Raw genomic sequence first — 26,390 nt, forward strand, 5'->3', positions numbered from 1 at the left:
CACTGTCGATAAGGGTGTATCTCAGTAGCTCAGATGACTTGTTTTAATGACTCAGGTGTCCCATGAGCTCTTGTAAGGAACCGTTAGTGTGGACGTGTACGTTGGCACTATTAGACGTGAAACTCCCAGAGAGGTGCAAGAACGCCATGGCACTGGGGGCTCTGTGTCTCCCCTGAGTCCTCTCTCTGCGGCTCACCTGTGTCACAGCTGAGAATAGTTCTCGTCCAGGACTCAGCACCAGGCTTGGCACGAGTGTTCTACGTGTCGGCTCGCTTACCGCCACTCACAGACAAAGGCAGCTGGAGCGCAGAGTGGTTAGGAGACTTCTGGGGTCTTGGGGGGGTCCAGGACGCAACCCGGGGAGTGTGGCCCAGAACCTGCTCTCAACCCGGTGAAGTCACTGCCAGGACTGCAGAGAGATGACGCGTCTGGGCTGTTTGGTTTATCATCCCAGATGACCCGGACCATTGAGATCTCGCTGATTTAGTTGGAAAGTGAGCAGAGAGGCCTCTTATCTTGAAAGAGCTGGTATTAACATAGTAGTTTGTAGCCTGTGCTTCAGTTTTTGCTTTTAATAAGGGTCTGCTGGGCTCTGTAAGTGCCAGTTCCTCAGGGGCTCAGATCGGGGCTGCAGGGACTCCCTGGGAAGACACAGAGTCTGAGCGGGGTCTGGAGCTCCATGTGCTCAAAGCCCAGAAGCCTCTGAGAGTCTGAATCATGTATAAAGGGACCAGTTACATCACATCGGCGTCTTGCTGAGATGCAGCGCGTACGGTATTGGGTGGAGTCGGGTAGCCCCGGGTGGTGTGGTTCCCCACCAGCCTCTGGCCGGAGCTGCATCTGCGCCAGGGCTCCTGGGCTTGCGTCCCACCTCAGTCATTAAAACAGCCTGTTAACCTCCTTGTGTCTCAGTGTCTGCACGTGTGAAAAGGGGGTGACAGTTATCCCCAGCTCAGGCTTGTCGGGAGGATAAAGCGAGTTAGCATCTGTGAAGCACCCGAAGGTCCCCCTGCTTCCTGCTGTGACTATTGTTGCTGCCACTGCTGCTGGGGGCTGGGGGGCTGAGCCTGCTGACTCCAGAGGTTCCTCGTGTCTGACATCGCAGCAGGCTTGCCAAGGGGTGGTTGAGATGAGGTGAGAGGCTGGAGAAAAGCCTGGGCATGTAGTATCTATTCACTCAGCAGCAGTGATCTCTGTTATAACTTTGTCATTCAAACTCCAGGAAGGCCCAGATGCAGAAATTATTGGAGGCAAGCGATCGGTGTTTTACTTACTGATGAAAATGTTTGTGACCAGTGGCCATTCACAGCTCAAGTCATCAACCAAACTTCTGATTGTGAAGGTGAGCCTTTTCTATACCAGTTCCTAGTTTTGGAAGCATTTCGCATAGTCTTTCTTTGCTGAATTAAGAATGTATTAGGACCGACATAATTTAAGGAGAGCGGGTTTTATGGCAGCTGTAATTTATTCTGTCTTCACCTGGTTGTGTTCCTGAGAGGCGGCCTGGTGAAGTGGGGAAAGTCAGCACTTTGATCCCTGGTTCCGCCCCTTCGGGGGGGTCGGACTTCCCTGCTTAACCTCTCTGAACTTAGTTTTCTTGAGGCAAATGGGGATAACAAAGCTAGAACTGCAGAAGGAATGACATGTGATCCGGGCTCAGTAAACATTGGATTGCCCGCCCGCTGGGGACCAGTTTAGTAGGCAATGCCTCGGCCTTCATCTCCAGACTCAGCCCTCTCCAGGGCTCCAGCCTTTTGACCTAGGCCGTCACCACAGCCCAGGTGTCACCAAAGTTAGAGGAAGGAGACGAGCTTGTTGGTGCCTCTTCTTTCTTATACTTGACCTAGTTTTCCAGAGCTACTTTAGGTCTTAACTGCAGTGCTAGGAAATCCAGTTCTTTGGTCCTGCTTTGTCACGGGGTTGGGTGGCAGCGGGGAGTCACTACAAAAATCACATTCATTGTGTCTGGGAGTTGAGTCGCTCAGTCGTGTCCGAGTCTCTGCGACCCCGTGGACTTGGGCCCGCCAGGCTCCTCTGTCCAGGGGATTCTCCAGGCAGGAATACTGGCGTGGGCAGCCAGTCACCGCCCAGGGCTGGAGCCCAGGTCTCCCGCGTTGCAGGCAGGCTCACTAACCACCGGTAGCACTAGAGAAGGGTTCAGGGCACCAAGACTTCACCTCTCCTAGATGTGCCAGTTGTCTTCACTGGCACTCGAACCTCACGTGAGCTGCCCGGAGGGAGTGAGCGTCTGGGCCTGGGCCTCTGGCCTCTGCACGCCTGTGCGGGTGTGTGATCTCACGACCGCCCCCTGCACGTGGGTGGAGGGGTCTACCAGGCTCTCCCTCAGTGCCGAGACCCAGAGTCCTGTCATCCGACCACGTGGGGCTGTCACTTCACCAAGTCCTGCCTTGAAACACATTCTCCCCTCAGAAACGGCGGTGCTTCTGGCGCAGGCCTGGCTCTTGAGGGGCCACGCTGAGATGGCACGGCTGGCTGGCTCCTTGTCTCGAGGAATCTCACACAGGCCGAGGATCAAGTCCAGGTTGAAAGTCAGACTTGCCGATGGCAGTTGGGTGTTTTAGGAGTCGAAGGGAAGGAATAAGCAGCAAGACGCGGGGCTGGATTCCCTTTGATGGAGCCCGGAGCCACCTCTCATCTGGCAGAGGGGAGTGCTGTTCCAAGCTGGAGCTTACAGAGGAGAGCTGAATGGAACTTCGGCCGCGTGTGAGCTCCTCCGGGGGCAAAAGGAGGCCGAGACCTCAGAAAGCGGGGTTCTGCCCTGACTTACCCCCGCGGTCTGCCTCCCAACAGATCCTGCGGGACACGGGCGTGTTTGAGCATACCTGGCCAGAGCTGGAGCTGTGGCTAGAGCACTTGGATGACACGGCGGAGGAGAACAAGGAGGCCGTGATTCAGTTTCTGGAACGCGTGAGTGCCTATTTCCCGTGTAGAGGAGCGTTCAGGACGATGTACTCGGTGGTCCTTAGTGTATTTAAGGCGTTTCTTAGGCAGCTAGGAGGCCTTTCTTCCTGGCTCACTTCCTAATTCTTGCTGAGACATGAGAAACTACTTAGTTTTAGCATCTGTAAAATGGGAATGTGTCATCGAGTGCTATTTAACTTCCCTGGGGGCATTCGTTTTCTTTTTTTGGGGGGAGGGGGCATTCGTTTTCACAGGAGGGATTAGTGGCACACTAAAGTGAAGGTGAAGTCACTCAGTCATGTCCGACTATTTGTGACCCCATGAACTGTAGCCTGCCAGGCTCCTCCATCCGTGGGATTTTCCAGGGAAGGATATTGCAGTCGGTTGCCATTTCCTTCTCCAGGGTATGTTCCCAACCCAGGGCTTGAACCCGGGTCTCCTGCACTGCAGGCAGACTCTTTACCATCTGAGCCACCAAGGAAGCCCACAGTGGTATACCAGAATTAGTATTAAAGGCAATAGTCTAGTGTGAAAAGGAGATAATTTCTTAAAGTTCTACAACAGGAACTGTTTTTTAAAAAACTTGGCAGCAAAAGTATTGCTCTTACTAAGGCCTGTTAAGATTCTTGCTCTTCCCTTTATTTCACCTGTGACTTCTAGGCACACTTTTCATCCCACCTGTAACTGCCTAAACACTTCCCACTTGACTCTTCAATGCTCAGGTCCTCCTGACGTTGGTGGCGAATCCGTATTCGTACACGGACAAGGCGTCTGACTTTGTCCAGGAAGCCAGCGCCCTGCAGGCTCCCGGGACGCGGCAGGACGCCGATGACTCCAGCATTCCCATCTCCCACATCGACGGTAGGTGCCATTCCCCAGCGCTCCTTGGCTTCTGAAGAGCCAGCCAGCGTGGCATGTTAGAGACCGGCAGCAGAATGGCTCTCTGAAGCCTCGTGCAGAGGCCAGATGTCCCCTCACTTTCTTTGCGTCAGAGATTGGCCCCCTCTGGAATTGGGAATCCCCTTGTTTGTTTCTGTAGCAGGAAATGCGTTCAGGGGCTTACTCGCTGTGTTATTTTCATCTGCACAGGGTTTACACTGTGCCAGGTGCTGCTCTGAGCTCCTCACAGACCCTACCTTGTATAACCTCACAAACAACCTCAGAGCAGGCAGGCTGTCCTCACTGCAGGTCCGGGTGAGGCAGTTCAGGCACAGAGAGGCTAAGTGGTCTGCTTGGCCTTACCCAGCGAGCATGCAGCAAGGTCAGGGTTCAGCTCCAGACCCTGTGGCCCTAGTCTGTTAACCTCTGTACACTCATGTCGCTTCTCAGATGTTGGCTTGTTTCCCTGACTATCCGGGTCGAAGTTTGTGGGCTTTTCTCAGTGTCACCCGAGGAAACATCAACCCATTATCACCTGAGCGGATAATCCTGCATTTTTTCCGGCAGAGATAATGAAGATTTTTACAGATAATACCGTATCTGTTTAGAATCAAACATTACATTAAGCATTTTCCCCAAGAGAAGTTCAGCTTTCTTTGTTCCCCTCTGTGCAAGTGTTCTCTTTCGAGCCCTCCCTGGGGGCTTCCTGCCGCAGAAACCGTCAGTGCCTCTCTACCTGGGCCTGACTCCCCGCCGCCGTTCCATCTCCAGATGTCCTCGACATGGTGGATGTGCTGGTGGAGGGCAGCGAAGGCTTGGATGAGGAGGTTGGCTTCGTCCTGAATGAAGACATGATCCTCCTCACGTTCCCATTCAGCGCCGTGGTCCCCGCCGCCCTGGAGGCCAGGAATAAATTGCTCCTTGGAACAGAAAGCAAAGCAGGTACCCCTGCGTGGTCAGGGTGTTCTGGGTGCCTCAGGCCAGCTGGGTCTCTGGAGGGTAGGAAGGTGGGCTTCCAGGGGCTCTGGAAATAATTGCTGCAAAGCCAAGGCAGCAAGGGTTGAAACCCACCGAAGTGACAGCTGCACAGCTGGTAGGGCCCAGTGTGCAGGAGTAGGTGTCTAGAGGCTGACTCGGCTGTCGGGAGAACGGGGCATCTGACAGAGGAGCCTGAAATTGTGTGTTTGCGTGGCCGCAGACACCTGTGGTCACACCAGTGTTTCCTCTTTGGTCTTTACTCATGATTATCTTGATGCTGAGCGCTTCCCTCGTGGCCCAGATGGTAAAGAACCCGCCTGCCAGTGCTGGAGACCTGGGTTCGATCCCTTAGTCGGGAAAATCCCCTGGAGAAGGGTATGGAAACCCACTCCAGTATTCTTGCCTGGAGAATCCCATGGACAGAGGATCCTGGAGGGCTGCAGTCCAAGGGATCCCAAAGAGTCGGATACAACTGATCAGCTAACAGACATCTTGATGCTAAGGGACAAATCCTTCATCTCTTCTGGGTATCCAGGAAACATAGACCAAAGGAAGCACTCACTGAGCACAGTGGTGTCATTTAGTCAGGATCGTTCGGGATTTGCTGCAGTAAACAGCTACGTTCCAATGCATCAGCGGTTTAGGGACTAAGGGTCTCTTTCTTGACATTGTCCAGGACAGGTCAGGTGCTCTCCTGGGTGGTTGTCGTGCAGGAGATCACGGCTGCTCACATCTTATTATCTGTGTCGTCTCAACATACAGCACCCAGAGTGCCTGTGGAGGGGAAGAGTGAGTGGACAGTCCCGCAGGCTGCTCTGGCCAGGCCCGGAAGTGGCTAAGCCAGTTGTGGGGTCCCCGCCTGACTGCAGGGAGGCCGTGTGCTGAGGAAGAGAGGAAGTGGCTTGGTTTGCATCAAGCAGATCCCAGAGGCCTTGGCCTCGCCTCTTCCAGGCCTGGGTCTCCCACTTCTGGGCCTCCACACCTGCAGTCCGACTGTGTGCTATGTGTTTAAGTAAAAGTCTGGTGTGGTCTGCGGTGGTAGCCTTTGCCTTCCACTGCGGTCGTGTGATCCCTTCGAGTCATGATGAATCTTTCCTGGGTCTCGAATTCATGTGGGGGTTGGGGTGACTGATGGTCCCAGCAAGCTCCTTCCTCCCACACAGGAGAGAGCATCGTGGCGTACCTGACCGGGGTTCTCACTGACCTGCTCCACACCCAGAGAGACCCGCTGGCCCTGTGTCTTCTGCTTCAGTCTTACGACCAGTTGGAGCCTCCGAGCCTGCCTTGCCGCTGCCTACTGTCCCAGTTCAACAAATACTACAGCCTCTGGATCCCGGAGCCAGCCCGCGAGGCCCTGGTGAGCCACTGCGACCCTGCGGAAACCAGGCCTTCCTTTCCCTGGGAAGCCCCGGAGGCCCCTGCCCGTGGGCCGCGGCAGCTTGTAGCCCAGACGTATAGCTTTTCTCAGCTCACGGGGTGAGCTTTCTTCACTTTCTCATTTTCCTTGGTTAGAAGAGGCAGCGCAGTGGGGGTCAGCTGACATGTTGAGATTCAAAGCGGCTCAGTCATGGGGCAGAATGAAATCCCCGCTGGCCGTGTGACTGGAGGGAGGAGGTCCCGTCTTTTCCCTTTCTGCACGGTCTGTACACGCTGGCCTTGTGGCCCTCGTCCAGGCACCCTAGCACCCCCTAGAACAGGCGTGCCCAGCAGTCAGACCTGGCCCCTGAAGGCCGCCAGCTAGCTACATTCTGCTAAAACTGGAAAAGCAAAAAAGGAAAGAAGGAAACCCGTTTTCTCTTGGTGAGGACTGCATTCTTAGCACATTATTGACCAGGAGTTTTTTGCAGAAATTAACAGGGGTGGCTGGCTGTTTGTTACGTTAAGTGAATATTGAAATAACTCCACTCAATAACATTCAGGCAGTGAAAGGAGAATTAATATGTCGGTGGTAAATAAGTTGTTAAAAGGGGTGCTGCAGGTCTGGCTCTAACGCAGAGGACTGAGGATTGCTGAGTGGGGCAGGAAGGTCACTTGGCGTGTGCATTTTTGTGTTTTCATTCAGTTGTGGCTGCTCTTAAAAAAGCAGGCAGCCAGGACTCCTTGCCTCATGGACTTGGTAGCAATAGCTAAGGTTGATTGCGTGTTTGCTGTTTGTCAGGACCTCCCCCAAAGGGCTGCCAAGTCACTTCAATCGTGTCCAACTCTGTGCGACCCCATAGACGGCAGCCCACCAGGCTCCCCCGTCACTAGGATTCTCCAGGCAAGAACACTTGCGTGGGTTGCCATTGCCTTCTCCAATGCATGAAAGTGAAAAGTGAAAGTGAAGTCGCTCAGTCATGTCCGACCCTCAGTGACCCCATGGACTGCAGCCTACCAGGCTCCTCCGTCCGTGGGATTTTCCAGGCAAGAGTACTGGAGTGGGGTGCCATTGCCTTCTCCGCCCTCTAAGGGCAGTATGTATCTTTTCCACCATGTAACCCTCCCAACTCAGAGAAGGTCAGGACTTCCTGTCCTCATCATACACATGGGGAAACGGAGGTGCAGAGCAGCTCCACCACCAGTCAGCGGTGGACTCAGGGTTTTGCCAGGCAGCCGGGCGCCAGAGCCCAGGCCCGTCCCGGCTATCACCGCCTTCCCGCCTGCCAGACCGTGGTCAAGAGCTGGTCAGAGCCACACAGCAGCTCCGATGGGTCAGCAGTCAGGCGGTGCCACGGTGCTCCTAGGGTCAGCATCCACCCTGTGGAGCTGGGCACAGGCAGTTCCCACCCACAGTGGCGCATCCGGATCCCCAGATGCTCAGTCCCCGGGCAAGTCTGTTCAGCAGGTCGGTGCGGGCCCGGGAGTCTGCATCTTTAGCAGGTTCCTGGTTGATGCTACTGCTGGCCCAGGGACCCCACCTTCAGCCCCGCTGAGTTTCAGGGCTCACGTAGCCTAGTTGTGTTGGCCTTAGGAAGCGGAGTGTTTGGAGGTATAACAGTACAGGCCACGTGGGGTGAATAAAGATGGCAGTTGGGAATGAAGTTAGAAGAAGTGAACCCCTTTGAGGCAGGCTGGTTGCAGGAATCTGTCTTCCATGCAGCCCCTGTCATCCCATCCTTCCCGGGGAGGCCTTTGAAAGGTCTGCAGCTCACTGAGCTGGCCCCTTCCCGGGGCAGGACTTCGCAGTCTGCAGGGATTGATCACAGTGATTCCCATTTGAGTGAAGTCCTGTCTTTGTCCTGGGTGGCTCCGGTTCTCCAGGGCGTGTAAATAACCTCCCCCACCCAGCGCCCTCACGTGAACACACACTAGGATAAAACATGTGTGACCGAGCGTGTTGGACTTGACGGGGTCCCGTGGTTTTCAGCATCAGCGGGTGACTTTCTGTGAAGCACCCCACTGTCGTGCGTGTCGCCCGTCCCTGTCGCCACACTCCGTGCCTTTGGCCCCCTGGGCTGATCCGTCTGCCCTTCTCACCTCTGCTGTCCCCCAGCCGCTGCAGACTTCAGGCAGCCCTGCCCCGCCAGGCCCCGCGGCCCCGTCCTTCTCCTCCCTGCTGCAGACGGCCTACGCCAGTCAGGACCAAGGCCAGGGCCCAGGTGGGCTCCTGCTCCTGGACGAGGGGGTTCAGGCGCAGCTGCGGGCCGCCCTCCTGCGCCTCCCGATGCACCAGGCCCTGCGTGCCGCCAAACACCTGCTGCTGTACATCAGGAGCGCCGTGGAGAACTTCGCCCAGGTGAGTGCTGCCCCTGGTCCCCTGCATCACCGCCCACAGCGAGTGCGGCTTCTGCCAGTCGGGTCCGAACTGAGTGGTAGTGTGGATTGGAGCATCTCGGGGCCCTGCTGTCGCCCTGCTTGTTCTGCACTTGGGGAGGGTGGTGGCCAGTGCACAGGGCCCTGGGCAGGCCTATAGTCAGGGCGCCCGGGTGGCTGGTCTGGCTCCCTTCTCCCTGGAGCAGAGGTCTAGATCCCAGATGGGGAGCCCAACGCAGCTGAACTTGGTCACCCAGGCAACGATCGGTCAGGACGGGGCCCTGCCAATGGCTGACCAGGTCAGCGTCACGGCCAGGCCTTCCATCTTCCTTCACTAGTTTAAATTTGGTAGCTCATTGTTGAGCGTTCTGTCCCTGAGGTGCTTTACCAGAGTTTTAGCTTAGATTTTTTGCGGGGGGGCAGGGCGCTTTCCTCTTCAATCTTGGTCAAAACAAACCTCTGTTCCATGAAGATTTAGGAGAACATGTCTTAATTAAGACGGCCTCCCAGGTGGTGCTAATGGTCAAGAACCGCCTGCCAATGCAGGAGACACAGGTTCAATCCCTGGGTGGGGAAGATGCCCTGGGGGAGGAAATGGCGACCCACTCCGGTATTCCTGCCTGGAGAATCCCATGGACAGAGGAGCCTGGCAGGCCACAGTCCAGAGGGTCACAGAAAGTCGGGCACAACTGAAGTGACTTAGCACGCACGTCTTACTGAGACATGACTTCGATGTTGTTGGTGTTGCCGTTTGAGGCCCGTCTCCCTCTTTGATCCTGGTTTCTGGCAGCGTCACCTGATCTGTCCTGGGAGACCTGGCGGTGAGTGTCGGCCCTTCCAGGCCTGAGGGTCGTGTATCTTGCCTCACAGCTGGGCCGGAGTGCCGGGCCGCCCCTGCTGCAGTTCCTCCTGGATCTCCTCCGGCGCCTGGTCATCCACTGCCAGCAGCTGGACGCCCAGAACCAGCAGAAGTGCCAGGCCGCCCAGGCGGAGTCCGACCTCTTTGTGGACATGGAGTCCGTGGCCTCTCTGGAGCTGGCCAGCGACAAGGTACGGCCACCCTTCTTCCCCCTTCCTGTTGGCCTTTCTCCTGGGAGGTTATAGACGCTGGTTTTCCCTACATTCTGGTTGGAAGCTAGCACCTGTTCTCTGCAGGGAAGCAGGGAAAAGCAGAGGCCACTAGAGGAGATACTGAACACCACCCGCACCCCCACCCTCATCCCGAGGGAGGCACGTTCACTTTGGGTTCTCACATTCCCCTTCTGTGAACACTTTTCCCTCCCACTGTGTGCCCCGCGCATCCTGAGAACCCAGCCTGCATCTTTTCCTCGGAAAGGGTTGTGGCCTGTATGGAGTAAAGGTTGGGTAGGGGTGCGGCCCTCCATTGTGAATACTTCAGCGACCACTCTGCCCGAGAAAAGTGAGCCTCCTTCTCTTGTTGGTGGCTTGGCAATCAGCTGCTTACCTAAGGCCCGACCAAGTCTTTCTCACCCTTTGCCATTTGATATGTTATATGGGGTTCAGGAAGCAGGCATGTTCCTCAATTCATAATCAAATGCCGGGCTCCCTTGCTTTGGTCTCCAGGGGGCTTTGGGGCGGGGGCGGGGTTGGTGCACGGCCATCTGTTAGCCAGTCGTCAGGCATAGCACTCCTAATCTGTGCTTTGCTGTTTTCACTTGGGAAAGCTCAGTTGGCAAATTCGTAGGCTCCTCTTCCCTTCCCTGAAGAGTAAATAAGGAGAAAAATAGATTTCTGTCCCCAGGGGCTGGGTGGCCTCCTTGGCTAGGAACCGTGTGCGGCACGGCTGAATCAGATCCCTCTCTGATGCAGCAAAGGGTGCTCGGCTGCTCTCTGCTCAGTGGTTTAAACTAGTCTCGGGGTCAGAGTTTGTTCCCTGAGGGCCTAGTCTCCTTCTGAGAGTGGATGCAGGCTCACCTTCAGTTCTGGCTCGTGTAAGCCCTGCTCACCTCCCTCAACCACAGAATCTCTTCTCAGTGGAGGCCACCCTGTCCCTGTGGTCAGGTGGTACTCGCGTCCCTCGCCCAGATTTACTTAGGAGGGCAGGGTTGCTAGGGAGAGACCAGAAGACGATGGATCATAATCGCATGTCAGCATCTCTGCGTAGCCCCGGCCTGCCCGAATGACCGTGGAGAGCAGTTTCTCTGCACAGTTAGTTCATTCAGCCTCCGTTCATCAGATTCCTGCTGGTCTCGGGGCAGAGGGGCTCCATCTGAGTTACAATCCAGGCCCGTTGGTCTCATCCGGGAGGAGGTGCATTCCAGTGGGGTCACAGCTCTGGGTGGGTCTGGTTTGGGGTGCTGTGGGCACCCCCCAAGAAGGGCAGGGAAGCATGAGCTTGAGGCCGAGGGTGGCTAAGGAAAGCTGCCCTCTGCTGTCTGTCCGGCTCGAGGGCAGCCGCTGGCGGGGCGGCAGCTGAGGCCTCTGCCCTGTGGCTCTGTTCCAGACGCTGGAGGAGGTGCTGGTGGCTGTCCTCAGACACCCCACGCTGGAGGGCTGGTTCCTGGCCCTGGAGCAGCAGGCCCTCCCGCCGCATGCCCTCAGCCCGGTCCTCGTGAAGCTCCTGGCGGCTAGCCTCAGCTCGGGGATCCTTCCACTGCTGGTGGCCAGTGCCCCGGCCCTGCGGAGCCTCGGTCAGCTGGGCCTGCTGGCCAGGTACTCAGAGGCCGTCACCCAGAGTGTCCTTCGTGAGCTGCGCAGCCCGAGGGCCGGCTCAGCCACATCGACGCCGAAGACCCTCCTCCCTCCGCTCGAGGCCCTGCGGGAGCTGCACCCCTACATGGAGGACGCCCCGCTCCGGGAGGTCACCCTGGCCCTGCTGAGCCTGCCCGAGGCCCGCCTGGCCACCCAGCGACCCACCCAGCCCCCCCGGAAGGAGAAACCGCTGACCGCCCTCGGGAGGACCCTGGTCCAGCTGCTGAGCAGCCACGCCCAGGAGAAGCCGCAGAGTGGGGAGCTCCTCTGGGCCTCCGAGTACGTGCGGGGCCTGGCGGCTCTGCTGCCCACGCTGGCCGTGGCTGAGCTGGACGCCGTGCTGCTTGGGGCTCTGCAAAGGGAGCCGGCGCTGGTCCCCACGGTCGGGCTAACCCTGCTCGACGACTGCCTGGCGCGGCGGACGCCAGCAGCCCTGGCCACGGCGGCCCTGCTCCTGCGGCACAGCTGGCCGCACCGGCTGCGCTTCGAGCGCTGGTGCCAGCGGGCCGGCTCCGGACTCCGCCTGCGGGAGGCCCCAGACGACTTCCTCCCCGTCGTCCACGTGTACCTGCAGGGCAGGACGCAGGGGCGCTTCACACGCCCCACAGGAGGTAAAGGGGCGGCTGGGGGCAGCCGGTAGGGCCCTGTCCCTTCCTGCACGTGTGTCCACCCTTAAGCCCTGGAGCCTCATGTTCCAGGGGTCCATTTAGCTCTGTTTCCCTGCTGGTGTCTGCCCCAGCTCCCGAGTTGACTCCGAGTTACCCAGAGGAAGCTGGGGCAGTAGCTGTGGCCACTGGGGGCCAAGGATGGAGCAGCTCTGTCTGGGTCTCGCTAGGGGGAGAGGGCCTCGCCTGGGTGAGGGTCCTTTGCCCCTTTCCCCACCGTCCAGCACATTGGTTGAGCTTGCTGAGCGGAGCCATTCAGGCGTACCCAGCTCTCTCTCTTCCCCCACTGGTCTCAGATTTGAGGCACTTTCTGATCACCCCAGTTTAATTCCTTTTTGCCAGTATGTATGAATGGCATTTTGCTCACTGCTCTGCCTCTGTGCCGCATGGCTTGATATCATCAATGACAAAAAAATGTTCTTACAAAGTAAGAGGCCTTCCACTCGCACAGCCTGTGGCTCTCCCTGCCCCTCTCCTATTCACGAGTGAGTTCAGGACTTGAGTGCTCACCATCTCATCATGACCTTTGAGCTGGGGCCCACGGGGCTGAACGGTCCCTGTGAGGGTTGAGTGTTGACAGATGGCCAGTGGCGTGCTGCTGAATGTTTCCACATCCGGCTCTCAGGGGAGACTAATGTGTAGCATTTGTCAATTTCCACGGCATCAAAATTCGCTGGGGTCCCACCTCGAGCCACTAGTGTGACCTCACCCAGGTCACAAGGTTCCTAAAGCACTGAGCTGGTTCTGGTGCTCCGTGGCGTCCGACCCTCCTCTCGTTCGTCTCTGCCCCAGCTTCCTCCGCTGTCATTCCTGTCTTGAGGAAGGCTCTGTGGACGCCGCTGCAGACCAGGCTTCTCAGTGCTGATGGGCCCCCAGAGTCCGGGCTGCCACAGCAGATCCTGGCCCAGCTGGTCCCGTTTGCCAGAGCCAAGGACCTGCGTGCCCTCATGGACCGCTTGCCCAGCTTGCTGCAGACTCCAGCCAGTCACACGAGGTATGAAAGCTCAGCCCTGTCTGATGGTCCTTCCTGTCCCAGCTTCCCCTTCCCTGTAGTGCTTAAGAAACCGTGAAAGTTGCTGCCCTGTGGTTGTGTCCGCCAGTGAGGAGGCAGTTCCTTTGAGAACCCATCTTAACAGCATCCTGGCTGGAGTGAGTCCTTGTCCATAAGTGGATGGTTCTGAGTCCCTTAGAGCCATGGTCCTCTATCAGGAGATTTTGCCCACTCCAGGGGACAGTTGGCATTGTCTCACATTTTTTTATTGTCACGATATGGGACTGGAGAGTCTAGCTTCTGGCTTCCAGAGGATAAAGGCCAAGAGTACAGCTAAATATCCTGTAATGCATAGGAAAGGCCCTTCCCCCCCAAAGAAAGAATTATCTGGCCCCGAATGTCAATAGTGCTGAGGCTGAGATAGCTTGATTAGACAGAGTCTGGACAATATATTCTTTTTCTGGTGTGTTAATAGTGTTTCTCCTCGTCATAAAGTTCTGGTACATCTTTGAAATTTGAGTAAGGGGCAGGTGAAGCCTCTGATTTCTGAGCTTGGGGAGTTAGTTGTAGGGACTGGGACTCAGGGTGTTTGTCTTCTGTGGCCTGTTGTGATGTTGGATTATACCAAAAGCCTCGAACCCTGGATTTTTGTCTCCTGCTGCAGCTGGGTCGTGGCTGACGCCGTCTCAGCCATCCTGGAAGGGTCGGCAGAAGAGCTGCAAGCCTGGAAGAAGACTCTACTGAAGGCCTGTGTGCAGTGGCTAATTGCATCCTTCAGTGGCGGCCAGCAGGAGGATGGTCCCCAGGATCAGGAGAAGCAAATGCTGCTGAGGTTAAACGAACTGTTGGTAGGTGTTTCTTATTAGGGACCCTGGTTAGATGCATAAGGAAAGGAGGGAGATAGACAGACCGAGGTTTACAGATACATTTAAGCTGGGGGCATGAGTTCAACCTAGCAGGGAATAAGAGGGGCCATGTCTTAGAGGCGAAAGGCAGGTGGAGGGCAAGCTCTGAAATGATGAGCCATCTTGCGTCAGAAATGGATGTAGAGATTTGTCAAAATGCTCTTTTGTTGCACCTCCTGAGATAGTTATCTGGTTTTGTGTTAGACTGTTAATAAGCTGAATTATATTAATTGATTTTTGAACATTAAACCAACCTTGCATTCCTAGGTTAAACCTGCTCAGTCATGACATATTACTATTTTTATGTACTCTTGGATTTGATTTGCTGATATTTTATTAAGAATTTTGGTATATCTGTCCATGAAGGGTATAAGCTTAAAATTTTATTTTCTTGTAATATCCTTGTCTGGCTTTGAGATCAGGTAATAGCGGCTTGCAATGTGGGAGACCTGGGTTGAGTCCCTGGGTTGGGAAGAGCCCCTGGAGGAGGGCATGGCACCCCACCCCAGTACCCTTGCCTGGAGAATCCCATGGACAGAGGAGCCTGGCAGGCTACAGTCCATGGGATCGCAAAGAGTTGGACATGACTGAGCGACCCAGCACAATCGTGGCCTCAGAGTGAGTTAGGCAGTTTTAAATTTTCTTCAGGTATTTTAAAGGTGCTGCTTTACTGTTTTCTGGTGTGCTTTATTTCTGACAGGAAGCCTCTCATTTTAGAAAGTTAATGATTTCTTGGCTGCACTGGATCTTGGCTGCTGCACACGGGTTTTTTCTGCAGTAGCAGGGAGTGGGAGCTGCCCTCTACTCACCGGTCACAAGCTTCTCGCTGCAGGGGTTTCTCTTGTTGCAGAGCGTGGGCTCGAGGGCACGAGGGCTCAGAAGTCTCGATTTGCACGCTCAGTTGCTGCGGTGCACAGGCCTGGCAGCACAGGTGTCTCCCCAGACCAGGGCTCGATCCCGTGATCCCTGCAGTGGCAGGCGGATTCTTATCCACTGGACTATCAGGGACATCCAGAGATCTCTCCTTATTATCTCTATTTCACTGTACATGACAGTGTTTCCCCGCAGCTTCTTCGAGGATTTTTTTTCTCTTACATGTCTTAAACAATGTGATGACGACGTGCCTTAGTGTCATTTTCTTCAGGTTTTCAGTGCTTTGGGTTCAGTAAGCTTCCTGGTTTTGTGAGTTTAGAGTTTTCATAAAATTTGGAACTATTTAGCTGTTTCAGGCCTTCACTCTCTGTTATTTTTAGTGTTACATTTTTGCACAGAAATAATTAACATCCCGAAGGCTAACGTGTGAGGTTTTCCTCAACCCATGGTGTAAACAAAGGTCCGTCTAGTCAAAGCTATGGTTTTCCCAGTAGTCATGCATGGATGTGAGAGTTGGACTATAAAGAAAGCTGAGCACCGAAGAATTGATGCTTTTGAACAGTAGTGTTGGATAAGATTCTCGAGAGTCCCTTGGACTGCAAGGAAATCCAACCAGTCCATCCTAAGGGAAATCAGTCCTGAATATTCATTGGAAGGACTGAGGCTGAAGTGAAACTTCAATACTTCGGCCACCTGATGTGAAGAACTGGCTCATTGGAAAAGACCCTGATGCTGGGAAAGATTGAAGGCAGGAGGAGAAGGGGATGACAGAGGATGAGCTGGTTGGATGGCATCACCAACGCAATGGACATGAGTTTGAGCAAGCTCCGGGAGTTGGTGATGGACAGGGAGGCCTGGCATGCTGCAGTCCATGGGGTCACAGAGAATCGGGCATGACTGAGCAACTGAACTGAATGGTGTAAAGTTGTGTTAAAAGTAGAGCCTTTGACTGGTGTGTCACCGCTGAACCCAAGACTTAAAACGGAATCCTCAGGAGAAGAGCCCCAGCTGGAAGGTTTTAAGTGTGATAAATATGTTCATAGGTTATAGATCAAGCTGCAGTGCCTGAGCACTTCTGTTAAAAGACTTTCAGTTCAATTCAGTTCAGTTGTGTCCGACTCTTTGCGATCCCATGGACTGCAGCACGCCAGGCCTCCTTGTCCATCACCAGCTCCCGGAGTTCACCCAAACCCATGTCCATTGAGTCAGTGATGCCATTCAACCATCTCATCCTCTGTCGTCCCCTTCTTCTCCCGCCTTCAATCTTTCCCAGCATCAGGGTCTTTTCCAATGAGTTAGCTCTTCACATCAGGTGGCCAGAGTGTTGGAGTTTATAACCTGAATTTCAGACTTACTGCGTTGTGTTACAGGACTGCGAACTTACGACACACAGGAACCCCACATAGCAGAGCTAGGGGAGAGGAGGAGCACCCCCGAGACCTGGGAGGAGCCGAGCTGGGGAGGCGGGGGTGTGGGGCTGTGCCTCTGTAGAGATTTGTGTTCTTGGGGCATGCCTCCCTCCTTCCCTGACTTTGCTGTCCCCCTTCCCTCCTTTTTAACAGACTAAAATTTTTAGAGCAGGTTTAGGTTCACAGCACCATTGAGCAGGAAGTAGAGTTCCTGGGTGCCCCCACCCCAACACATGCACAGCCACCCCACTATCAATAGCATCCTCATTGACCTTTGCTTGTAATCGAAGTGTGACTTCCGTGTTGTGCAATATAGGATCATAAGTGTGTAGTGTATCGTTGGCAAGTACACACCCCTATGCCCCAGAGTCCTCCCCAAGGTTTTCATCATTCCAGAAAGCTCTCTCGTGGTTTTCCTGGTCTGTCCCCTCCCCACCAGAGCAGCCACTCTTGTGATGTGATGTAACGGAGCGTGTTTGGAGACTGTCTCCACGGCGGGGGCTGTGGGCCTCTGACGGGCCTGTTAGGGCGCAGTGGTCTTGCCCTGGGTGGATGTTCACTCTTGTGTTTAAGCAGCCACATGTGGCTACACCTGTGTGTGTGTGTGTTGCGAATCAGTCAGTTCTGTTCGGAGTGGTGGACAAAGGGGAAATTACAGGACTGTTCGAGAATTTCCTTTCGGTCACTGGTGACCAAAGGTATCTAACAAAATGACAGAAGTGCTAGTGGAAATAAGAATTTTTAAAAATCAAAGGAAGAAAGGACTGCTTGCTTTTGTGAATTGCTTCAGTAACTGTATTCTATACTTACCGAAGGGCTGTAGTTTAAATCCCATGTCCTCTATTTTAAGTTAATTCAGATATTCTACACATATTTCTCACTTACTTTATTCCTAGAATTCACTTAAGGAAGTTGACCCTGGTGATTGGCAGAAATTTGTGAAGACCGGACTCAAGTAAGTTGAATTTGTTTTCTTGGTGCAGCTGAGTAAGGCAGTGAGCATCTTTGCTGGGGGCGGGCTCGGAGCTGTTTTTGCATGAAGGAGGTGGTGGAGCTGGTGCTGCTCCCCTTTGGGGCGGAGGAGACGGCAGCGCTGGGGAGGGAAGCTCCCTGCCCCACGTTACGCATGTGCTTCTAACGAGGGTGAGAGAAGCAGCCTTTGAGCAACCAAGTATTTGTTTAAAAGCCAGAGGTGTGCAGAGAGTCATATAGTGGCACCCAGATCTAATAAAGACTGACAGCTTTCTCTGTCCTCATGGACTCTCTTCCCTCCCTCGTCCAAGTGTCGTCCTGAGGTTGACTCTGCCATGGAGCAGTGTTTTTTGTGTTTGACATTGTACACAGATGTATCAGTTTACCGTCCCTTTGGTGCACTCAGAAGTTTTCGGGTGACCGTTGTTGAGACCCTCGTTGGTACATGGAGATGATCCCGGTCGTTCCTTCCCGCTGCCCGGGGGCATTCTGTCTTCTGACTGTGCCCCATTCATTCAGCTGGTCCCCTTGCTGAGGGACGGAGCCTCCCCTCTCTCCTTCCCGCCTCCCTCCCATCCTGACAGTGAATGTCTCATGGCTCCTTGTGCCCGCGTGCCGGATTTTTCTGGGCAAGGGGGCACTCGCTGGCTCTTACTGTGGGCACAGCTTCAGTTTTACTAGATTTTTCCATTTGTTCCCCAAGATTTTCTTGTCGTAACACAGAGTGGAAGCTCATTTTGTCCTCACATCCTCACCAGCAGTTCATGCCGTCAGACTTTCTTTTTGGCACTCAGGTAGTCATGAAACAGTGTCTCGTTGTGGCTCTAATTTTCATTTCCCTAATTATATCCGTCGATCTGAAACGGAGAAACACTAAGCAGGAGATAAGTGAAGGCAGGTCAGAGGGTGATGGTAACCGAGGCTTGCCTTCGTGACCTGGCGACATTTCTTTGAGTCTTCGGTTACTTTGTGTTTCTAGAATGCTCGCGGAGTACCCAGTGCTTCTTAACAATGTTCACATGTGACCAAAACCTTCTTTCCCAAAGCGTGATGCTATCATTTCCTTCACTGGCTCTGAAGGGATTTAAGATGAGAACTTCTGAGCCGTTAGAGGGGCATTCTGAGGAGCTGAAAGGAAGGAAGGAGGCTGCCCCGATAGGTGGGCTGAGGGTCGTCTTTATGCACGCTGCCTCCTGGCATTTCAGCTAAGCAGGAAGTTCACTGGGCGTGTGCACTGTCAAGAAGGGGAGCAAGGTCCGTCCTGCCCTTGCTTTCAGAAGTGCTCCCTGTGACGCGTGCCGGTTCGGTGTGCGTGTGCGAAGGGTAGTCGGGGTGATGGTGAATGACTGTGTGCTCTAGAATTCTCACCTTTGACCTCAAAGGTGATCTCCTTTGAGGTCATCGCGGGATGATCTCCTTAATATAATGCTGAGGAAAAAAAAAAATGTTTTCTTATTGTTTGTGACGCCGTTTCCCCTTTGGTTCTTGCCTCCTAGGTTTCGGTATCAGGACCGCGCGTTTTTGGAAGCCCTCCGTGCCGCCACGCAGCTGTTGTATCTCCCAGAAAGCGCCGCGTGCTCGCAGCTCATCCAGCTCCCGGTGGTCCACATGATGCTCACCCAGCACTCCCTGTTCCTGCCCACCCTGCTGAGGGTTGCAGAGGAGGAGCCCGCAGACAGCCCCGTGAGAGGTGCCTCCTCACCCCATGCCCCACTCCAGACACACAGTTTCTTTCCGATTCCATCAAACTGACTGTGCACGGGAGCTTAGCACCCACGTGTTCCCAGAGCTGGGGAAGCGTTCCCCAAGCAGTATCCGAACATCTCACATGGGCTTCCGGGGTGGCTCAGTGATGAAAGACCCACGTGCCAATGCAGGAGACACAGGTTCGATCCCTGGACTGGGAAGATCCCATGGAAGGCTTCCCCGGGTGGTCAGCGGTGACGAATCCGCCTGCCAGTGCGGGAGGAAGATGCCCTGGAGAAGGGACTGGCAGCCCACTCCAGTGTTCTTGCCTGGAAAAGCCCATGGACAGGGGATCCTGGCAGGCTACAGGCCACAAGGTCGCACAGAGTCGGACAGGACTGAGCAGCTAAACAACAACGATAATCTGAGCATTTCTATCAGATTCAAGCTCTAGACTTGCTTCCTCTGGCTTCCGGTCACATAGCAAACACACACCTCTTCTTAGAGCCTATTCTGGCTTACAGGAGTCAGGTTTAAGGCCTTCTCCCATATCATGAGTGAGTGTTACAACCTGGGAGTTACGGAAAGTTAGGAGGGGGTGTCTGACCTGGGAGAAATTGTTCAGCTGTGTGAGATGTCTTAATGTGGTGACTGAAACATTGATCAAGGGCGAAGGGTTCAAAGGTCCCCGTTGCTGGGTCCCCGCCAGGGCCTCTTACAGCCCCGGCTTTGGCTCCTTCCTCTCCAGTTCACTGAGTGCCTACTTTGCATGGTGAAGGCTATGGGAGACAGCAGAGGTCTGACGGGTCCTGCTCTCCGGAAGTCACACCCTGTTGTTTAGAGACAAGTTGACATGTCCTAAGTGTGAGAGATCACTGCAGAGCCAATTGTCATAAACTGCTGAATTGGAGAGAACCATTACCAAGTTCCTAGTGTAGTCAGTAGAAAAACGTCAAAAGGCGCTCCCCCTTTTCCAGCAAGAGGAGAAATACTAGAGATTTTGGTAACATAATCATGGAGAACAAGGTTTGGGTTTTTTAATCTGTTGGCTCAAAGCTTGGGAGGAGACTGAGGACAGGCTGGTACCAAAGACCCAGGGAGGGAGATGGTTGTCAAGAATCTTTTATTGGAAAAAACAAAAATGTGGGGCAGGACGAGGTGTGGTTCTCAGCCCAGTGTTATCCAGAGAAGGGTATCTCAAGCATTTCTGTTCCCAGAAGCACTTCCTCCTCGGCTGGGAGTCTGCGCCTGTGCAGCCCTGCACTGCTGGGCAGCTCCGTGGTGTTTTCTTCCAGAAGCGCTGGTGGAACTGATGGCGGTGGTGGTGCAGCTGTGCCCCTCTGTCTGTGCAAGCAGCCACTTTGCGGTGCTCCTTGGGGCCTATGGTGCCTCACTCAGCATCCTGGGTGAGTGTGGGGATGGGGGGTGGGGCCTGGGGGTGTGGGACAGGGCGCTGTGGCTCAGGAGAGAGTGGGAACAGGAGGTGGGGCCTGGGGGTGTGGGACAGGGTGCTGTGACTCAGGAGAGAGTAGGGACCAGGGGGTGGGACCTGGGGGTGTGGGACAGGGTGCTGTGACTCAGGAGAGTGTCGGGATCAAGGGGTGGGACCCAGGAACGTGGGACAGGGTGCTGTGACTCAGGAGAGTGTCGGGATCGAGTGGTGGGACCCAGGAGTGTGGGGACCGAGTGCTGTGACCTGGGGCCGCAGTGACCAGGGTGTGTGGCTTCGGGGTATGGGCACTGGCCGCTGTTGCCAGAAGTATATGGGAGGCCTCGAGGGGAGCCATCAGGAGGCTTTCTAAACTGACCCTCAACTGACTTCAGACCAGAAGATCTTACTTCTCCTCCGGGCCTACGAACAGAACAACCACAGCCTCGTCAGCTTCAGGTGGGTGCCGGGCTGGCGATTTCAAGCAGCAGACCCTGAAGGCCCTGCACAGGGCGCTACACACCCGGGCCGGCCTCGGGGGGTAAACGCACGCAGGGGGGCTCCTCCACTCGCTCTGCAGTGCCAGCGGGCCTGCTCTGCCCTCTGCCCATGAGGACGGCCCCTGACGGCCGGGCCTGTGTGCGCTGGGCGCCCCGCTGGCCGATCGTGTGTGTGTGTCTCCCTCCCGACTTAGGGGTCGTCTAGCTGATTTTCCTGAACACTTTTCGCTTCGTGCTAGCCTTTAGGTGGGAGGGACTTGGGTATGGGTGTGGGGAAGGAGTGGGGCGTGCTGGCTGGGTGTTTATTCCACTCTCCTCCCCGTCTGTGTGTGCGCACGTGTGCGGTATCTGTCTCTTTTCTGTCAGTCTTTCTCTCTGTGTCTGTCTGTCTCTCCTGGGTTCCCAGGCGCTGCTTGCTCCTTGGCCAGTGCAGCTTTGAGCCCAGCTCCCCAGGGCCTGGGGCTGTTCGTAGGCAGCATCTGAGGTCCTCTTTCGCTGCCCTGGTCTCGTCTCCTTAGTTTGAGACCAGCACCCCAGCGTCTGCCCAGTACAAAGGAAGAGCTCTGTGTACTGAGACAGGAAGTTAGCTGACTGGGCCAAGAAAAATAGTTCAGGAGAACTCTTCAGGGAAGGGGGAAAATATTTCCCTTCTAGAATACTTTTTTTTTGAAGATTAAAGATGTATTAACCGCCCCCACTGCCCATCCCCCCCCCCCAAAAAAAGACAACAAACAGTTTAAAAAACAAACAACAACAACAAACACCCTTTTCTGCATCTTCAGAGCACCCAGGTCGTGAATCAAACATTCTCTCTCCTCCACTACCCCACAGCCTCACCCTCTTGCTAGCCTTGCAGTTGGTGCTATATCAGTTGTATTCTTTCTGGAATAAACAGCCCCTGGGTAGGTGAGGGAGAGGAGAGAAAACAGGAGCAGTTTCACTCATGGTGACGAGCAAGCCGTCTACCCAGCCACCCCTCAGCATCAGAAAACTCCTCTCAGGTCACAAAGTCCACAAGGGTGCCCCCGGCTGCAAATGGGTTCGGTCACTTTCCAGGAGGAAGGCAAGGTGACCTCACTGGGCAGTTTCCGTCACAACCGGTGGTGTGAAAAGTGGAGATGGGGGACCCTAGAGGTGGGGATGGCCCACAGGCTATGTGAGCGCACCTGGTCTGCTCACGGCTGTGTGGGAATGGGGAAGGGTTTATATAAGTAGAGCATCATCGAACTGCCAGGATTCTGCCGCTATGTCCAACCTGGACTCTCCAGATTTGAATTCGTGCTCTGCCACTTACCAGCTGGGCAGGGGACCAGCTGACCAACTTCCCAGATCTTCTGTGTCTCTTTTCCCCCAATACGGATAATAGTGCCAACCTCATGGGATTCTTGGGCCCCCCTCATAGCTCAGTTGGTAAAGAGTCCACCTGCAAGGCAGGAGACCTGGTTCGATCCCTGGTTGGGAAGACCCCCTGGAGAAGGGATATGGCTACCCACTCCAGTATTCTGGCCTAGAGAATTCCATGGACAGTATAGTCCATGGGGTTGCACAGAGTCGAACATGACTGAGCAACTGTCACTTACGGGATTCTTGTGCGGATTAAGTGGATTAATACACAGACTTAGACGAGGGCCTGGCACATTGTAGCCCCTCCACAAGCGTTGGCCTCCGTCATCCCCAACAGTGTCATCCCCACCCTTATCGTCGTCAACCTCTCCATCACCCCCACTCCCCCTATGTTATGATGGGGATAGAACATCTTACACCTGGCATGTCAGCTGCCCAACAAAGCTGCCTACAGTGGTCTCCACCATCACCATCATCACCTCTGTGACCGCCGGCTCTAGGGTACTGCTGTGGGGCCCAGCGGCTGTGGAGCATCAGAAGACGTGCCGGAGCCTGGGCAAGTCGCTATGGCAGCAGCCGAGCGTCGGGGACATCCTTCGCCTGCTGGATCGCGACCGCATGATGAAGACCATCCTCCACTTCCCCCAGAACCGGAGGCTGCTGCCCCCCGAGGTGCGGGGGCCCCTGGGGCGGAGCCATCCGGCTTTAGCCACTGTAAAATATGAGTGCTGTTTTGCTTGTGATTTGTTCATTTTTTATAAGTAAAACTGGAACCATTTGCAAAGGTATAGAGACAGAACCCATACCCATCAGCCATCTTCATCAGTTGTCAGCACTGGCCACCCTTAACTTCATTTATAACTTCTTTCCACAGAGCAAATATCAAAGGTATCATTTCATGTACAAGCCCTGTTTGTTTTCTATATAAGAAACATTTTTTTTAGTGCACTTGAATATTCAAAATAACTTGGACTCTAAGTGATAGTGGGCAAACATCCGCATGCTCTCACATTTACGAGGCTGAGGTGCATGTCTCTGTCTCGGGCTGTTTCAGGACGCACAGGAGCCGATATTTAGAGACCAGAGTGCGGTGGATCTCGGGGACCTTTATGACCCCTGTTTCCTCCTTCATCTCTTCAGTGAACTGACCCGGCCAGGTAACTGCAATCTTCCAGAGGTGGGGGAGGGATCATAATTTTTACCGTAATCACCAGCGCGTGTGTGCTTAGTTGCCCAGTCGTGTCTGATTCTTTGCAACCCCGTCGGCTGTAACCCGCCAGGCTCCTCTGTCCATGGGATTCCCCAGGCAAGAAGACGAGTGGGTTGCCATTTCCTCCTCCAGGGGATCTTCCTGATCCAGGGATTGAACCTGCGTCTCCTGTGTCTCCCTCACTGGCCAGCAAATTCTTATACTGTTGTGCCACCTGGGAATCCTGCATAATTACCAGATTAGGACCTTAATCTTGAAAATAATTCTTGAAGGATCTTCAACTGCTTTCTCACCTTTTCTTTCCAGCGATTTTCAGCAAAGTAACAGTTAATGTTTTGAATACACAGTTGTTGTTTTTCTTAATTATAATTTAAAAATCTGGGTCTGTCTTTGATGTTTTCCTAATTGTAATGGCAAGAGCCTTTTCTGAGTTCTCACTGAAATGAGAGATTTTGTCTTTGACGATGAGTGAGAGCCTGCTAAGGTTGGCTTTCTCTTGGTTTAAGTATATTTTTGAAACGGCCTTTTGTGTCTGCTACCCTGAGGGTGGGAATCTTCACGGGTGAATGGGTCGGGGAGAGAGAGAGAACAGAAACCTGTCCAGGTGCACACTGGTGAAGACTGGGGTCTGATTCCCAGGCTGGCCGGGTCTGTTGGTGTGGGCCATTTGTCAACAGTTGGTGTGTAATGCTGTCTCAGGATGGTGTGTATTGCATTTTCCTAATAGCTAATAATGTTGAACATCTTGTGACTTACTTGCCATCTGTTATCTTTTTTGGCGAAATGTCAATTCATGTCTTTTGCCCATTTATTCTGATGGGTTTTATTTGTTTCTACTGTTGGGTTTTGAGGATTCTTTATATATTGTAGGTATGAGTCCTTTGTTTGATATGTGGTTTGCAAATATTTTCTCCCAGTGTGTAAGCTTATCTTTTCACCTTCTTAACACCCTTCTTCAAAGAGCAGAAGTCTTCAGTTTTGATGAAGTCCAGTTTATCAGTTTTCCCTTTTATGGGTCAAGCTTTTGGTGTCAATTCTTAAGAACTCTTTTCCCATCCCTCCGTCCCAAAGAATTTCTCCCATGTTTATTTCTGAAAGTTTCATCATTGTAGCCTTTACATTTAAGTCTGTGGCCTCTTTTGAGTTAATTTCTGTGTAAGGTGTGGAGTGTAGGTCCAGCCACAGATGTTTGCGGTTTGCCTGCGGATGTTCTGATCCAGCCCCCCCTTTGTCAGTCCACCATCTCTCCTCATCCCTTCTCCCACTGACCACCAGCCAGGGGAGTCCTGGCTCCCCTGCACTGACACTTCCTGGCTGGGAGGGCAGGAGTGGTCGTTACCGCTCGTCACGTGGCCCCAAGCGGGACCCCCATCCATCTGCTGTGTTAGGCTCCCTCTGATGCATCGTGGGGACCAGTCAGTGTGCTGCCTGAGAGGGTCCCTGATGTCTACCTCCTGGTTGCCATGGCCGCGTAGATTAGGTGCCCTGGGAGACCAAGCCTCGCTGATCACTCTTGTGTTCTCCTTTTTTAAATTTGATATCCTTTTTCCCCCCTGCCATGCAGCTTGTGGGATCTTAGTTCCCCACCTAGGGTTTGAACCCTGGGCCCACGCAGTGAAAGCTCTGAGTCTGTAACCACTGGACCACTGGGGATTTCTCTAAACCTGACATCTTTCTATACTCAAAATGTTGCTCCTTGTGACCAGATTTGCTGATCCTCCACCGCTACCCCTCAGTTCCTCTCAGAAGAGTGAGAGGGCTGTACCCTTAGAGCAGACCCTTGCCTTGGACACCGGGTTCTGTGGCTGAGCTGAGTCTTTGGCAAGAGAGCAAGAGCGAGTGTCAAGTGGTGATGATGGCCAGCGGTGGATTACCAGCAACTGGGGGAGCCGCGTCTACTGCACTCTTTGATTCCCCCATGCCTTGGCTGTGCTGGCTAAGTCTGTTTCTCATCAAATATGAAAATAGATTGTCCACAGTCTAAAAATGTGATGCAACTCCAGTGAATTACTGCAAGTCATTTAGTCTGTTGCCCTGCCTTTCAACAGAGCATTTAGGAGGCAAGGCAGAGGCTTAGAAAACACTTTAATAGAGAAGTAGTAAAATCAGGACTGTTGTTCTCAGGATCTTGAATATTGCCCTTTCGGGGCAAAGGAGGGTAGGGGAAGGACAGGATCTGAAAGGCCTTTTGTGGAGAGAGGCAACTAGTAAATGGCTTTTTCAAGTTAGGGAAATACAGCCCATTTTACATTTTATTGTTATAACATTTGCAGAGCATGTCTACCAGAAAGGATTTGCGCTAGCTTAAAATACTGGTTACACTACGATCATTCACATTAAAGTAGAATATTTTAAAAACTGTAGAAATAGGCGAATAGAAATGCGAAACCAGCACACCAAGAAAAACTAGGTCATTAAATTTTGCTTTGGGCTACTTGCTTATAATCCAGAACAACCACAACAGAAAAATGGAAGCAGAATATTTTAAACAAATTTTTATCATCTGATAAAGGGAAGCATACGAATTCATCAGGAGCGGAAAACTAGCCGTAAGGGGACAAGTTGAATAAAACAGAAGTCTGTGAACAGCATTTATAATGGCCAAAGGCTTATTGTGGTTGCATTAAGCCATCAATCTTTTTTTCATATTGTTATTTTTTTAAAGTTACTATTGCATTAACTTTTGCCCTGGTGGATAAGTGACCATGAACAATGTTTTAAATAAACTTTTATTGAAGTGTGATGTATAGAAACCCATACAGGTCATATTATGTATCTGTGAGTTGGGTGAAACCCCCAGTCAGATCAAGGAACATAGTCCGCAGCCCCCCAGGCCCCTTGCTGGCCAGTACCCCTTCCCCCTCAGTAGGGGCCAGTGTCCTATGCTTGAAGTTTATTCAAATGACATTTAACACTCTCTTTTCTTCTGTAGAAGCCCCATTTACCCACATTGTATTTGTGAGGCTCATCCATGCCGTGTGTGGCAGAAGTTTTTCACGCATGTTTCTGTTTCCCGAGGTGGCACCGGGGTCCTTTTAATCCTAAATCGGGTGTGTGATTGGTTTTTGGTGTCGTGGCCAGGCTTGAGAGAACCAGTCTCAGCGCTGTATGTCAACCCTTTGCTGAAAGTGGGAACCTGTTTCCGTAACCTTGCTTCTCTCCTTTGAGTCCTTGGCTGAGAAG

General features: G+C 53.5%; 1 protein-coding gene across 1 annotated transcript in view; it reads left to right on the forward strand.

Moving 5' to 3' along the window:
• URB1 (URB1 ribosome biogenesis homolog) overlaps positions 1-26,390 on the forward strand; it is a 76,032-nt gene that overhangs the window by 32,016 nt on the left and 17,626 nt on the right. The window contains exons 15-30 of the mRNA XM_052636357.1: positions 1,223-1,342; positions 2,812-2,928; positions 3,645-3,783; positions 4,573-4,743; positions 5,943-6,136; positions 8,252-8,494; positions 9,382-9,561; positions 10,976-11,834; positions 12,681-12,882; positions 13,544-13,727; positions 16,963-17,021; positions 18,535-18,728; positions 20,020-20,130; positions 20,549-20,612; positions 22,498-22,669; positions 23,052-23,154. Coding sequence (XP_052492317.1) covers positions 1,223-1,342; positions 2,812-2,928; positions 3,645-3,783; positions 4,573-4,743; positions 5,943-6,136; positions 8,252-8,494; positions 9,382-9,561; positions 10,976-11,834; positions 12,681-12,882; positions 13,544-13,727; positions 16,963-17,021; positions 18,535-18,728; positions 20,020-20,130; positions 20,549-20,612; positions 22,498-22,669; positions 23,052-23,154 — 3,112 coding nt within the window. The remainder of the gene's footprint in view (positions 1-1,222; positions 1,343-2,811; positions 2,929-3,644; positions 3,784-4,572; positions 4,744-5,942; positions 6,137-8,251; positions 8,495-9,381; positions 9,562-10,975; positions 11,835-12,680; positions 12,883-13,543; positions 13,728-16,962; positions 17,022-18,534; positions 18,729-20,019; positions 20,131-20,548; positions 20,613-22,497; positions 22,670-23,051; positions 23,155-26,390) is intronic.

Source organism: Budorcas taxicolor, chromosome 1, assembly GCF_023091745.1.
Source record: "Budorcas taxicolor isolate Tak-1 chromosome 1, Takin1.1, whole genome shotgun sequence".
Lineage (NCBI taxonomy): Eukaryota > Metazoa > Chordata > Mammalia > Artiodactyla > Bovidae > Budorcas > Budorcas taxicolor.